Genomic DNA, 12453 nt, shown 5'->3' with positions numbered 1-12453 from the left:
ATTCACCGCTATAATTAGTGACCGGCCGCCTACGAGCGATTACCGAAACTGCTATAATTAGTAACTGGCCAGTGATCAACGAGTTTTTTTTCACTTCTCCCTTTCTTTTACTTTAACAATGTTGGCCACTTCATATTTCCACTACTAGAAAGTAAAGCTACGTGGAGCAACCTACATCTATCTAGATCCTGGAAGCCACCAAAAAAGAAGAACCCTTTGCTAAACGCCTTTTTCTCTCTTCACTATCACTGTTTGATTTCTCTCATGCATAAGTTGAGGCGTCGAGATGTCGATATCTTAAAAAAATATCAATGTTATTGTTCCAAAGATATACATCGGAAGGCCAAGCGAGGGGAAAGACATCGAATCATACAGCCATAAGAAACACTATTTATTAAGCCATTTCTTCTTAAACACTGTATGCCAACAGTTTCACAGCACAGAATCAAAATCCAAGAAGATCTCTTCCTTTCAAACGATACTCAACCACACACCCAAATGGATTTCAACACAAAAAATCAAAGAGAAAGAAGAAAATTTGCAATATTATACATCATGTTGACGATATCTGTCGGGCCTCCTCCGAAAGCTCCGATCTTCAATCGCGTGACGCCACTTCCGGATCCCTTTTAGCTCAATTTTTCTGGCTCGGCCATTGGCCCAAGGCAAACATACTTAAGGTCCCAAGTTGATATTCTCACTCTACTATCTACACTGTCACAAAAACTGTTCTATGTAAATCCATTAATCATAAAATCAGAATTAAGGCAATAAACAAGTGTTGTAATATATACATTAAAGTAATTTATTATATGGTCAGTGTCTATTAACTTACACAGTTTGGTAAATAGAATAATATGAATTGTTTCATTCAAAATTGAGATAAATTCATAAAACACTTTAAAAAATATTTTACAAATCATCTCACACTTTTAGGGCAGAGGTACATAAAGAAGTTCAATCTTCTTTAAGCTTTTTCACTTTTTTTATTTATTTTTTCATTTTTTAAATGTCAAACAGTTTTTTTTATTTTTTATTTTTTATTTGTTGCAAATCTAAGTATCTTTTAATGTTTATGTTATTAGTTTTTCACTCATTTTATTTTTATGCTTGTTTTAGTTTTTTAAATTTTTTAAAATATCATATATTTTTTATTTTTTTTAAGTTCGCCGTATTATACCTGAAAAAGATTTTACCGTTTAAAAACTCCAAATTATGGGTGTAGAGATGGTTGATGTCTTGTTGTATTTGAAAAACTAATATTATTTGCCAAATTAAAAAGCCAGCTTCCCATAAGAGAGATAGGAAAAGCTTGCCCAATGGAAACACCGTTTGTAAGGCGGGAGACTTTTTATCTCACTTTTAGAATTTGAACTCTTCTTCCAATCAGATCCGTTGTGGTAAAGCGAATATAATGATCCGAAACACGATCCATCCACTCGCTTTAACCCAATTATTTTAGAGATAGAAAGAGAATCGAATATTACCAAAGTGGTATATATATATATATATTTTTTTTGGGGGAAAGAATCGAATGTCTATTGCCTGCCACATTGGATTCTTATAATCGTGTCACCCAAACTTATCTTTTCTGGAAAGGAAGGAATATTTCCTTTCCAATTGTTTTTTTCTAAAAAAATATTTCGCCGCTCCCTTGTTTAATTTTAATTGCGAAAACAATGCTCACCTTTGCAAGAAGTAGCGGCGAAAGCAGGGCCTTGTTTTGGCTATCAACAAAAACCTAACGTGTATTTGGAAATTCAATAAATTTATCTCAATTTCTGATACTATATATGCTGTGAACTTTTTCCTATGCTTAATAGAAAAAATTATGACCATTGATACCAAGCCTATGCGAACCGAATTTTAAACATTCTATATTTTCAATAAACATGGAAAAATTAAAACTAAGTAAAGCTTTCCTTTGGATCCCAAACCAAAGAAAAAAAAAGAAAAGGAAAGAAAAGCAAACTGTTGACCCCTTTTTCCAGATGTCAAGTTAAAACCACATGACCTTTAATCATGTATTTCATATCTTAAATTGATTTAATATCCTATCTACAAACAAACACGAGAAAAAAATTTCTGGCTTTGCCCTTAAGAATAACAATGTCAACGTGGTCCGTAAGAAGTGAACTTGGAAGGGGTTTAGTGGGTTTAGAAGAGCCATACAACATTCTTTTAGAAAGATATTGAATAGAAACTGAAAGTCCAGGGCTTCTATTTTTTGTTGAAGCGATCAGACTGACTACCACCAAAAGGAAAGGAAAGTCTTTTTAAGTTTGATTTTGGGAATATCTTTTGATTCGGTGGTCTATTTATTCATTTTTGCTTGTTTGTCAATTATCTACGTGCACAATATACATGACTTCCGTCCTTATCACAAGAACACTATGATTTGTTTAAGTAACAAATGTTTTAATTTCTCCATGTTTTGTACAAACAGACTTTCGATGCAAATTACATGGCAATGTGATAAAGATGAAACTTTAGTTGATGTGTGTGCACCGGGATTTCATGAAAAAGAAGGATCACGCATGTTATGGCGAGATAAATGAAGATCATATCGAAGGTCAAGAAGAAAGAGATCAGCTCGGCCTAAAATGACGATGTGCTTATCAAAGGAAGATGGAATAACTAATTTCGAGATTTAGAGTCTTATATGGACAATTATTTCCCTCTTCCGATGCTTGGAAGTTAAAAAAATGTCAATTCACCGTCGTCAAGGGTAAAGGAGAGAAAATCTGTATTCCCCAAAGCCCGCCTTTATTTTCATTATTTCATTTTACTGCCCTATTTAGCAAGTTAGATTGCAAAATACATGCCTTGTTCAGCCGCTTTCTTTAGAAAGTTACGTTTCCAAATATGAGCGCTCTCATATATTTTGCAAGTAATTCAAAATGAAATGAGCAGTAAATAGATAATTCAAAATGTTTCTACGCACTTATTGGGAATATAGCCAAGTTAGCCGTGTTTTTGTACAATGGTAGGAGGGAAGTTTCCTAAATTTTTTACCGTCGTTTGGCTAGGCGGCGAAGGAGGGACCGAAAACCCTCGCCTATAAAGGGTCGCCTTCGACCACCTTTTGAGGACCTCTCTCTCGTGCTCCCCTCTTTCTGCGGATCACTAGGGTTTCGCTGTCTGCGACGATGTTGGTCTACCAGGATCTGCTTACCGGTAATGAAGATCTCCATCCCCTTGCGTTCTCCTCGCTGTTTTTCTCTCTAGTGCTTAGATCGGTGAATCATTCTGTGTCTTCATCTGCTTTTTTCTTTTGGCGATGGTGTAAGAGCAGCGTGTGGATCCCGGTGTCTTTTTTTTTTTTTTGGTTTCGATTTGTTTCCTGAAGATCGTCGTATTTGAGTTCCTTTTTGGGAAGCTGCCGACTCGTGTCAGCTTTGGAAGATGGGTGGTTTGTTTTTTCTTTAATCTTCCGAAGTTCTGCTAGTCGATTTCGATTAGTTCTGGTTGTGTTGTTCCTTTCCCGTTCAGTTGCTGCGACTTCGTGGGAATCTGGCGGAATTTGGTAGTGCTTAAGCTTGCACTATCTCTCTGATTTACCGCGCTGGTACATGACCTGCAATTACAAATTTTGTTTAACGAAACTAACGACGACGATGTGATCTACGTGGCAAAACCTGGAGATCGGCTGTTGAATCACGATCTTTTATGTGGACAGCAAGTTTTGCGCCACAAAATTTCAGACTTTTAACCATAAACCCGTGGGGAAATTCTATCTTCACATCGATATACGAAAAAAGTATGCAACACAGGAGCCTATACCGAGGCTTTTCACCAAGGATGTTGCATTCACATGTGGGTAGTTCGTCGTTGATGCGATTATGTGATTCGAGCTGGATTTGTTGTCTGTTTTTCATGGGAAGGTCCTCAAGCATGTAGTTAAAATCCTTGCGTCCATAGGGCCTTGTGACTCCGTTGGAGGCTTGATAATTGGAATGATTGGCTGGGTTTGCACCGCTTCATATTCTAACCGAGTCTTGGATTTTTGTCTCAGAAGGGTTAGAGTGGACGCATACAGACTTGGCGGTCACACTTATAATTAGTACACGCGGAACAGAGGCTAACCTAAACTATCCGATCCCATAGAATTGATTTGCTAAAAGAAGATGATCACCGGGAAAACATTTCTTAAAAAAATAAAAAAAACTGAAAAGACCCAGAGAAAAAATCGTCTCTCTTTGTTTTTTTTTTTGCTTTTGGTATGAATTGTTACACTTCTTATTTGCACTTCAGCTAAAAGAGGCATGTGGATTTTTTTTTTCATCTGGTTCTCTTCATTAACTTGGGGTTATGTCACCGCTGCAGGGGACGAGCTCCTCTCTGATTCATTCCCATACACTGAAGTCCAGAACGGGATTCTGTGGGAGGTTGAAGGAAAGGTTGGTTCATTGCCTTTTGCACTTTTGGGTTGCCTCCTTCAGTCTGTTTTTGGGGTTTTAGTGTTATCTAATGATTCTTGTAAATATTGACAGTGGGTTGTCCAAGGAGCAATTGATGTAGACATTGGAGCGAACCCATCTGCAGAGGGTGGCGATGAAGATGAAGGTGTTGATGACCAAGCAGTCAAGGTGGTAGATATTGTTGACACCTTCAGACTTCAGGTAAAACTTACATGTCCTAATCTGTATGGGTTGTACCTAGTATCTATGGGTGGAAATGTGGGGTAATTACTTTGACACTGACTCTAAATGTTGTCCGTCACCTGACAGGAGCAACCTGCTTTTGACAAAAAGCAGTTCGTAACTTACATCAAACGTTACATCAAGCTTCTCACTCCAAAGTTGGATGAGGAGAAGCAAGAAGTTTTCAAGAAGAACATCGAGGGAGCAACCAAATTTCTTCTCTCCAAGCTCAGTGACCTTCAATTGTGAGTACCAGATTCTCCTTGTGTAACAATTTTTTGCCTGTTTTCTGATCACAGAGTCATGATAAGCAAATCCGGATTTGTTTTTGTTTCTTTGGCAAGTTGGCTTGTAATTTTCTGCTCTAGATGCACCTTACATGTATAAATTGCTTTTAACTGTCCGAAACCCCCAGCAATCGACTAATACTTTGAATAGTCCTTCATGAGGTGTGGTACCAGCTGTTGATAATTTATGTCGAATACTGTGTCATCCCTTGTTTACTGGCGAACTGACTTTTTGACCTTTGGAGTTAGGATTCCTGAAGAAGTCCAGTTGAACCATGGAATGGCAGCTAACAGCCATTGGATCTCCCTAGGCCCTAACTAGCCACTGTCACTTGGTGGCTGGATCAAACTTACAGGAATTTGTTCGATTACCTTTTTTAAGGTCGTTGGGGGTTTGAAATGATGAGTAATTTTATTCCTATTCCTGGAAAGGATGAGTGGCCTGACCTAGAATTCCAGTAACATGATTATAAGCATTTGATGTCCTTGGTCCTTTTTTAGTGAAATGTAGAGGATCAGTTCCTGGATTATGCCTTCCTGCCTTCCTCTACTTGGTTGTTAGCCATTCCAAGATTGGACGTTGTCTTCTTGGTAGTAGCATTATGGTTTTTGTTAATCAAATTTGAAGTTTGGTCTGTTGTTTGTATCTTGGTTGCATACAATTGCCTTTTCGTCTAGATTCCATAAGTTGTTTCTACTGAGTTTGAGCACCACTACGCCCATTCTGCTGCTTAAATCATTTGTTGGTAGTTTTCTTCAGCAAGTATGGTTTGCAAACTTGTTCAGTTTTGCTTTCATAAGTGGCATGCTAATTTTGCTTCTCATGGTTGCACTTAAATAAGCTTTCATGAATAATGTCCACCTATATAAATTTCAATGACCTGTTAATGCAAATCTCTTTCAAAAAGCATGCAGGACCTCCTTCAAGACAATTATGTAGATTAGAACTTTATGTTTGGAGCAGTAATACTTTTGAACAAAAATTAAGTGTGGAACACTTCCCGTTTTTTGGTGATATTAGACTCTTAATGGCATTGAACCTGGAATACTAGGTTCCAATAAAAGATATCTTACGACACATTTTCTCGGACATTGACCAGTTTTGCCAGATTGTTTTATCGCATATTTTGTGCATCTATTGGATTGTACTTTTCAAATATGAATACTTCTAGTCCTAGTCATCGTTTTAGTGTGCTATTTTTCTTTTCGCAATATGTCTGAAATTTGTTTGTTTTGGCATTAGCAGCTGTGGTTTATGTGCTTTTAGCAGCAGTACTTTATTTGCTTTTACCTCAAAATGCTACTCGAGTCTGCCATCTTAATTGATCTATTTTGTCACTGCAGCTTTGTGGGAGAGAGCATGAATGAAGATGGCAGCCTTGTATTCGCATACTATAAAGATGGTGCCACCAATCCTACATTTTTGTACTTTGCTCATGCTTTGAAGGAGGTCAAGTGTTAAGGGAGTTTGGCTAGGAGAGCGCCTTACTGGCTTCTTCTCTCTATTTTTAGTGTTCTCTTTATTTCGGTGTTGGTGGAAGACCTAGAAAATGAGAAGTATGTAGTGCCTTTCTCCAGTCTACTTCAAGACGATAACTTAAAATTTATTGGCTAGGATTTTACATGGTTCTCTCTTATTGTGAATTTTTCAATTAAGATTGTGTTTTTTGATCTACATCAACAGTATCAGATCGACCAGTATCCATTTTATTAGGCTGCTGACTTTTGTGGTTGTTCGCTGTTTTTCCTTTTTCATGGTAGTGCCAGATCTTTTTAGGTGGGGTTTGTAGGTATGCAAAAAGGTATTTCTTTTGACGTGGTAACGCCTTGCTCCTCCCTCAAATGTGAAATCTTTTTTCATATAACAAGCCGTATATGTTTGAAAACGTAAAACTAATGCAGTACTTTCTTCACGTATTGTGGAGGGAATGCTACATGGCAACGCATCGTCTGTTGGTTCTTAAACTCTCAATTTTGTCCTCTTTTGTTGTTGGGGTTGGGAGTTGGGATCTCGAGTTGTGGCTATGCGTGGATCCATGACCAGTTTACCTGTTTATTTTTGTAACTAAAACCATTGACCAAGGACAGCGAACATTTTGAACAAAGCCCAAGCGACAGGCAAAAAGATGGGTATTTCTTTTCTTGTCAACAGAATAACCAGGTAGCTTCTGAAACCGTTACAAAAAATGGCTCAGAATAGGGTGCCTATCAACATCCGCTCTGTTCGCTATCCTTTCTCAGTCCAATCAGGTCGCTAGTTGAAGACGACGATTGGATTGGAACCTCCGCTCAATCTTACCAACATGGCTGCCTGAAAGTAAATTTGTATATAGGGACATCGAACGTTCGTCCATTAACGTAATGAATGTCATGTAAAGAAGTGAGTTTGGACAATTCCTTCGTCGGTTCTTCATCCGCAGTTTAGTTGTTAAGAGAGTTGCATCTCAAAGGTTGAAGGTGCTGAGTTGACTGCCTGAAGAGGGCAGCTTATCTCATATTGCGGACCACTTTCACTTTGGGGATCAAAGAAATAAAAACAACATGGTAGGGAGAAAGGGAGAGACTTATAGATAGAGATCGCTTCCTGCTATTTGCTAAGGAAGTTTCACGTGAAGCGCATGAAGGTAGGTAGGTAGTGAGTCATGAGATCAGTAGGCAACTAATCTTCAAGTTATTTAGAAATGGTGTATCCAAGAGCAGTACATAAATGGGCAGTTCTATGAACACGCAGATAGAAACAAAGAAAGTAGCTTATTTGCGAAACGCATGGCAGCTCCTAATGTTTAGTCTTGGGCATCTTCACAATCATCACGGTGCAGTGAGCATGATGAGCACAGTAGTCACTTACACTTCCCAAGACCGTCCTGCAACAAAAAAACGTAAATCAATTTTAAGCTGGACAGTTGCACAAAGTGTTGTGGAGGTAAGACATACCATAAACAGGAAAAAACACAAACATATGAGAAAAAACTCGTTCAGAAATAAATCCAATTTCAGAAGTTCACGATGCAATACTAGTAGAAACTAAAACCTAGACTGTTAGTAATTAAACCTACACAAAATGGAAGTGGAACACTAAGTTGGAGCAGACAAAGTTCTACCACTACCAGGGGTCTCGTTCGGGAACAATAACAGTATGTAACTATTCTATAGATTGACCCTATATAATGGGGCAAATTCATGAAATACAGTTACTGTTGCTAAACAATTCCTCATGAAATACAGTTACTTTTTTCTCTTCAACTTCAAGGACTCCCCAACCAGTCGACTGCTAGATGACACTTCAAATGGTTACCCATTTGGAATGATCTTGGCACAAGTCTCACTGTTACAAGCATATGAATGCCACAATATAACGGCTTGAAAGAGGAAACAGGCGCTGCCGTCTCTGGTTATGGACTTCTGACTTATCCCAGCAATGTGGAGATGTCCACCAGTTGTTCCAATAACATGAGCAGAGGGTTATGGGCAAGGTAGTTCTTGACAGAAGTCAGAGGATGACTGGTTGGTATGTCAAAAACGGAGTAACAATTACAACGGCAGAATTTTTACATGGACAAGGCTCAAAAGATATGGGCGTGAAACTTCCGTGAAGAAGAACAGTAACGAAGTTCGAAATGCAGGACCAAAATGGCAACCGGTTAGCTCGTAACTGCAAATTCCATTTTCATATTCACCTTTTGATCGCTCCATAGCCATGGCTACCGACGATGAGCATGCTTGCGTGGTGCTTCTCGACCATCTCGCAGAGAACCGACCTGGCATCTCCTTCCACCACTTCAGCCGTGAAATCAAGCACCTGCACATACAGTCGGTTTAAACTTTGCTCAATGAGAAGATAGTCCTGCACAAAGCCTGAAGTTTGTGAAGGGACTCCATATTTGGTTACAGAAGAATCAAGACATAAGTCGTCTTGCAGATCAAGAAATGCAGGACAACTGGAGAAGACGATTTTGTCACCAAACAACAGAAATTTATGCACAAAGCAGAAGCGTAGTGGCTAAGGTACCTCACTAACTAAACTGTGTTTTCAACTCGGCAATATTCACATCTTGGGGAGCTTCAAAGTATGTTACATTTGCAATTACACACGTTTTCATGAAATTTGAATGTTGAAGACAAAGGACGTCCTTAAAAATCGATCGAGTGGTACCCAAACGCAAAGAAAAATAGTAACTATCCCAATTGATTACTTTTATTCTTTGATTAAATTGCGGGGATGTGGGCAATTTGGAGCTAAATTGTATCACAGAGCGGATTCCAATTTGGTAAGGGACTTTCTATCGGATCTGATTACATGAGAAGATCTAAATTCCAGTTTGTTTTCTGTATATTCTGGATTCGATCAGGCAGTGCCTAATTAGCCGTTAAATCCTATCTGTCCACATTCCTACTAACAGCCACAGAATTATCATTACCAACAATAATTAATGAAAGGATAAGTATGAGTTAAAACTAAACATATATTTTCAACTTCGAAACAAAATCTTGAAGAAGCAAAAAGAATCACGTTCCCTGCAATGACGGGGGAGTTAGCGTGAAACTTGGAGACATCATTTGGCTATTTATAGGAAACAAGAGACCTGTGTCGGGAAATTCAGAAATTCGATTGCAACACTGAACCACCCTTTACCAACCCGTGAACCACGTGACAGGGAAAAGCTTCCCAACAAACAGGGAACGAACAAATCCCGCAGGAAAGCCTGATTTTCGCGCGAAACCAAGTTTTAGGTCGAATCCAAACGGTATCTATGCTTCATAGACACAGAAGGTGTGTTTATCTATCTGAAGAACAGATAGAACAGCGTCATCAATCAGATCATTGACAATAATCAAAACAACAAGAAAAAAGATTTCAAATAAAAACTTACAGATTTAGAATGACACATCTCCTTGGCTTTGTCAAGAACCCTAGAAGCTATGGCCTTCAGATCATGTTCAACGATTGGTAAGACATCAGCGGCGCCTAAAAATTAGAGAAGAGAATAGAACAGTTAGCCTATAAAAGCTATGAAAGTGGAGGAATAAACTCCGCCAAGACCCTTAAACTGTCTTCTTGTGAATCGCTTGCAAGTTGCAACCCGCCGAGCAGTCAAAGAAACACTAAATCCCAAAAAATGAGGACGGCAACTGCCGCCGACGACGATATAGGATGAACACGGCAATCTCTCGCCCCCATACCTTTCCAAGATCTCTCTCTCTCTTTCCAAAAATCATCGGAGGAAAAGAGAGATAATTGAAACAACATGGGTTTCAGACTCGCAAGAACTATTTCCAACACAAGTGAAAACAAAATAGGAAAAATGGTACAAAAAAATGGGGAAACCCGATAGTTCAAACCAAGAAAACTCAACAAATCCATGGGGGAAAGGAAAGCCAAGAAGAAATGCAAAATCAAGAAGAAGAAGAACAGGGAGTCGAAAAGAATAATCAACAGCAAACCACCAAGTAGAAAAGAATCCGGTGACACCCATCAAAGAATCTGTTCCTCTTGCTTAAGAAGAAGTTAAAACAGAAAGAAAGAAAAAAACAAGGAAAAAGGATTAAAGCATAACCAGGACCGGCAAGGCCGATATAAGAGGTGGCAACAGGCTTGGCGTGGAGGATGATGAGCTTGTAAGGGCGAGCCTCCGGTGGGAAAGGAGCAAAGAAGTGATCAAGAGTCCACTGCAGAGCGTAGACACTCTCCTTGCTCTCGTCTATCCCAACCAGAAACACTGATTTCTCTCCTGCCATCGTTTCCTCTTCTTCGTCTTCTCTCGTCTCTTCTTCTGCTTTCTTCTGTAACTCTCTCCACTGTACGACGATTTATACAGGTGACGGCAGCGGTGGGGCACCCCCGTTCCCACAACTGTTCTTCTCGATTGGATCTTCTTCTGTCGTCACTTGTCCGCTCTCTCGGCGAGTGAATTTTTGTGGGGAGTTGACCAACCAGTCGTTCACTCATTCTAAGAGTTAAATCTAAACCTGTTCACATATTTATGCCAAGTCACAAAGATTTGTAGAAGCAGCCTCTTTGTAAGCTTTTCTGGAAAATATTTCTTGAGTAGAAGGGTTGGTGGTTGGTAAAAAAAAAACCTCATCTTGATCCACTTTCTGTGATCATCAGGCACACCCAACGAGGAATGTCGCCTGCAGCTACTTGTCAACTTCGTTTTTCTTCGATTTAAAAGAATTTTAAATACGAACTAGAAGGCTTTTGATGACCTTAGAGATATGAGATTTTAAGGTCTTTAATCTTATAATTACAAATCTTTCATATTGAAGAAGATCCCAAGTTTTTGGCTTGAAAGATGCAGGAATTATTATAATGTTTTATAGACATTGATCCTCGTGTTTGAGATATAATTGAGGTTTTGAAACGCATGATTCAGATTTGCAAATTCAGGTACTAACTAAATTCAAAAGATTTAACTCCAGATATTGATAAAATATTTTGTACATTAACGTACATCAACGTTCGAGCGGATTTGAATGAGGAAAATGGTTCGGGTTCAGGTCTAACCCAGAGTTTACCAAATTTGTTTAATTATATAATTTGGACGGCATGAAAATGGATTCAGATTCGAACTCCAATGTGAAACCTATTTAATTGTTAAGTTGAATTCAGATGTGACTAGCAAAACATCGATGTTTTATATGTGATCAGGGCGGATCTTTATCATATGGACAAATCCCAACATGATATTAACTCGAATTCGGGTTCATTTGTGAAGCTGCCTATTAAATTCTAATCTAATTGGCAAGAGCTTATTCCTATAAGCAAAACAAATTATATGAATGAATCTATTGTTTAATTCATATTTTGAGTGAATGGGAGAAATTTCTACTACCCGAGTAAAGGAAGAAGCCTTCTCTTTTCCCGGTCCCCCGACAGGGTTTAGGGTTGCTTTCCGTGCAGCTATTTTGCAATTTCTGTTTACCTCCAAACTCACTTGTAGTAAAATTCCAACTGAATCATTATTAAGCCTCACTGGCTTTCTTTATCAATCATTAATGTGAATGGATCATTTGTTCTTTAAAGAAGAATAAAGTAGGCCTGGGCATTAGGCCCGGCCAGACACCCTCAGGCCCGATTAAAGTAAAAAACATATTTTTAAAATATAAAATAAAACTTTTAATATATAATATATTTTAAATAATAAAATATATATCATTATTAAAATAAAAAATAATATTGAAAATTATATTGAGCTAAATCAGGTCCCTTGGGGCCAACCCAGGCCGGTCCGGTATATTATTGGGCCAACCTAGGTCAGTTTTTTTGAGCCCGAAGGTACATGACCTTATGTGCAGCCCTACCCTAGAATAAAGTCACATATGTTTCAAAGTGTAAGATGCGTATATAGAAATAATATCTGTTTTCTTCTGAAAAAACATAGAGTTTAATACTTCTATCGCCAGAAAAAACAGTCTCTTTGAAAAAAAAAAATTACATGAAGAATCAGAAAACAACATCACTTTGCATACAATGATAGCTGGTTCCTTGTGAGCAGCCGAATGGCTTCTATAGGAAATTCACA

The 12453-nt window shown here is 38.4% G+C and overlaps 2 protein-coding genes across 3 annotated transcripts; one reads left to right on the top strand and one right to left on the bottom strand.

Moving 5' to 3' along the window:
• Positions 1 to 3032: 3032 nt before the first annotated feature.
• On the top strand, positions 3033 to 6605 carry LOC116263428 (translationally-controlled tumor protein homolog). The gene is made up of 5 exons (XM_031643188.2): positions 3033 to 3177; positions 4327 to 4400; positions 4494 to 4622; positions 4731 to 4888; positions 6275 to 6605. Exons 1-5 carry the CDS (start codon positions 3150 to 3152, stop codon positions 6390 to 6392), a joined length of 507 nt encoding a protein of 168 aa, XP_031499048.1. The 5' UTR covers positions 3033 to 3149; the 3' UTR covers positions 6393 to 6605.
• Positions 6606 to 7578: 973 nt separating this feature from the next.
• LOC116263185 (universal stress protein PHOS34-like) lies at positions 7579 to 10839 on the bottom strand. Of its 2 annotated transcripts, none has more exons than XM_031642814.1 (4): positions 10492 to 10839; positions 9802 to 9896; positions 8608 to 8729; positions 7579 to 7794 (listed from the first exon to the last, which is right to left on the bottom strand). In XM_031642814.1, exons 1-4 carry the CDS (start codon positions 10664 to 10666, stop codon positions 7707 to 7709), a joined length of 480 nt encoding a protein of 159 aa, XP_031498674.1. In that variant the 5' UTR covers positions 10667 to 10839; the 3' UTR covers positions 7579 to 7706. The 2 variants fall into 2 exon arrangements, with proteins under 2 accessions (XP_031498674.1, XP_031498673.1); XM_031642813.2 differs by having other exon boundaries at positions 10486 to 10823.
• Between the last annotated feature and the right edge of the window lie 1614 nt (positions 10840 to 12453).

Source organism: Nymphaea colorata, chromosome 10 (assembly GCF_008831285.2).
Source record: "Nymphaea colorata isolate Beijing-Zhang1983 chromosome 10, ASM883128v2, whole genome shotgun sequence".
Lineage (NCBI taxonomy): Eukaryota > Viridiplantae > Streptophyta > Magnoliopsida > Nymphaeales > Nymphaeaceae > Nymphaea > Nymphaea colorata.
The sequence above is the reverse complement of the archived record's forward strand: the minus strand, read 5'-3'. Positions and strand labels throughout refer to the sequence as shown.

Excerpts from the sequence above, each read along its gene's own strand:
- LOC116263428 (XM_031643188.2), top strand. The coding sequence starts at position 3,150 with ATGTTGGTCTACCAGGATCTGCTTACCG. Across the intron at positions 4,623-4,730 it reads TTGACACCTTCAGACTTCAG|GAGCAACCTGCTTTTGACAA; the intron begins GTAAAACTTACA and ends GTCACCTGACAG. Across the intron at positions 4,889-6,274 it reads AAGCTCAGTGACCTTCAATT|CTTTGTGGGAGAGAGCATGA; the intron begins GTGAGTACCAGA and ends TTGTCACTGCAG.
- LOC116263185 (XM_031642813.2), bottom strand. The coding sequence starts at position 10,666 with ATGGCAGGAGAGAAATCAGTGTTTCTGGTTGGGATAGACGAGAGCAAG. Across the intron at positions 9,897-10,485 it reads TATCGGCCTTGCCGGTCCTG|GCGCCGCTGATGTCTTACCA; the intron begins GTTATGCTTTAA and ends TCTAATTTTTAG. Across the intron at positions 8,730-9,801 it reads AGATGTGTCATTCTAAATCT|GTGCTTGATTTCACGGCTGA; the intron begins GTAAGTTTTTAT and ends CTGTATGTGCAG.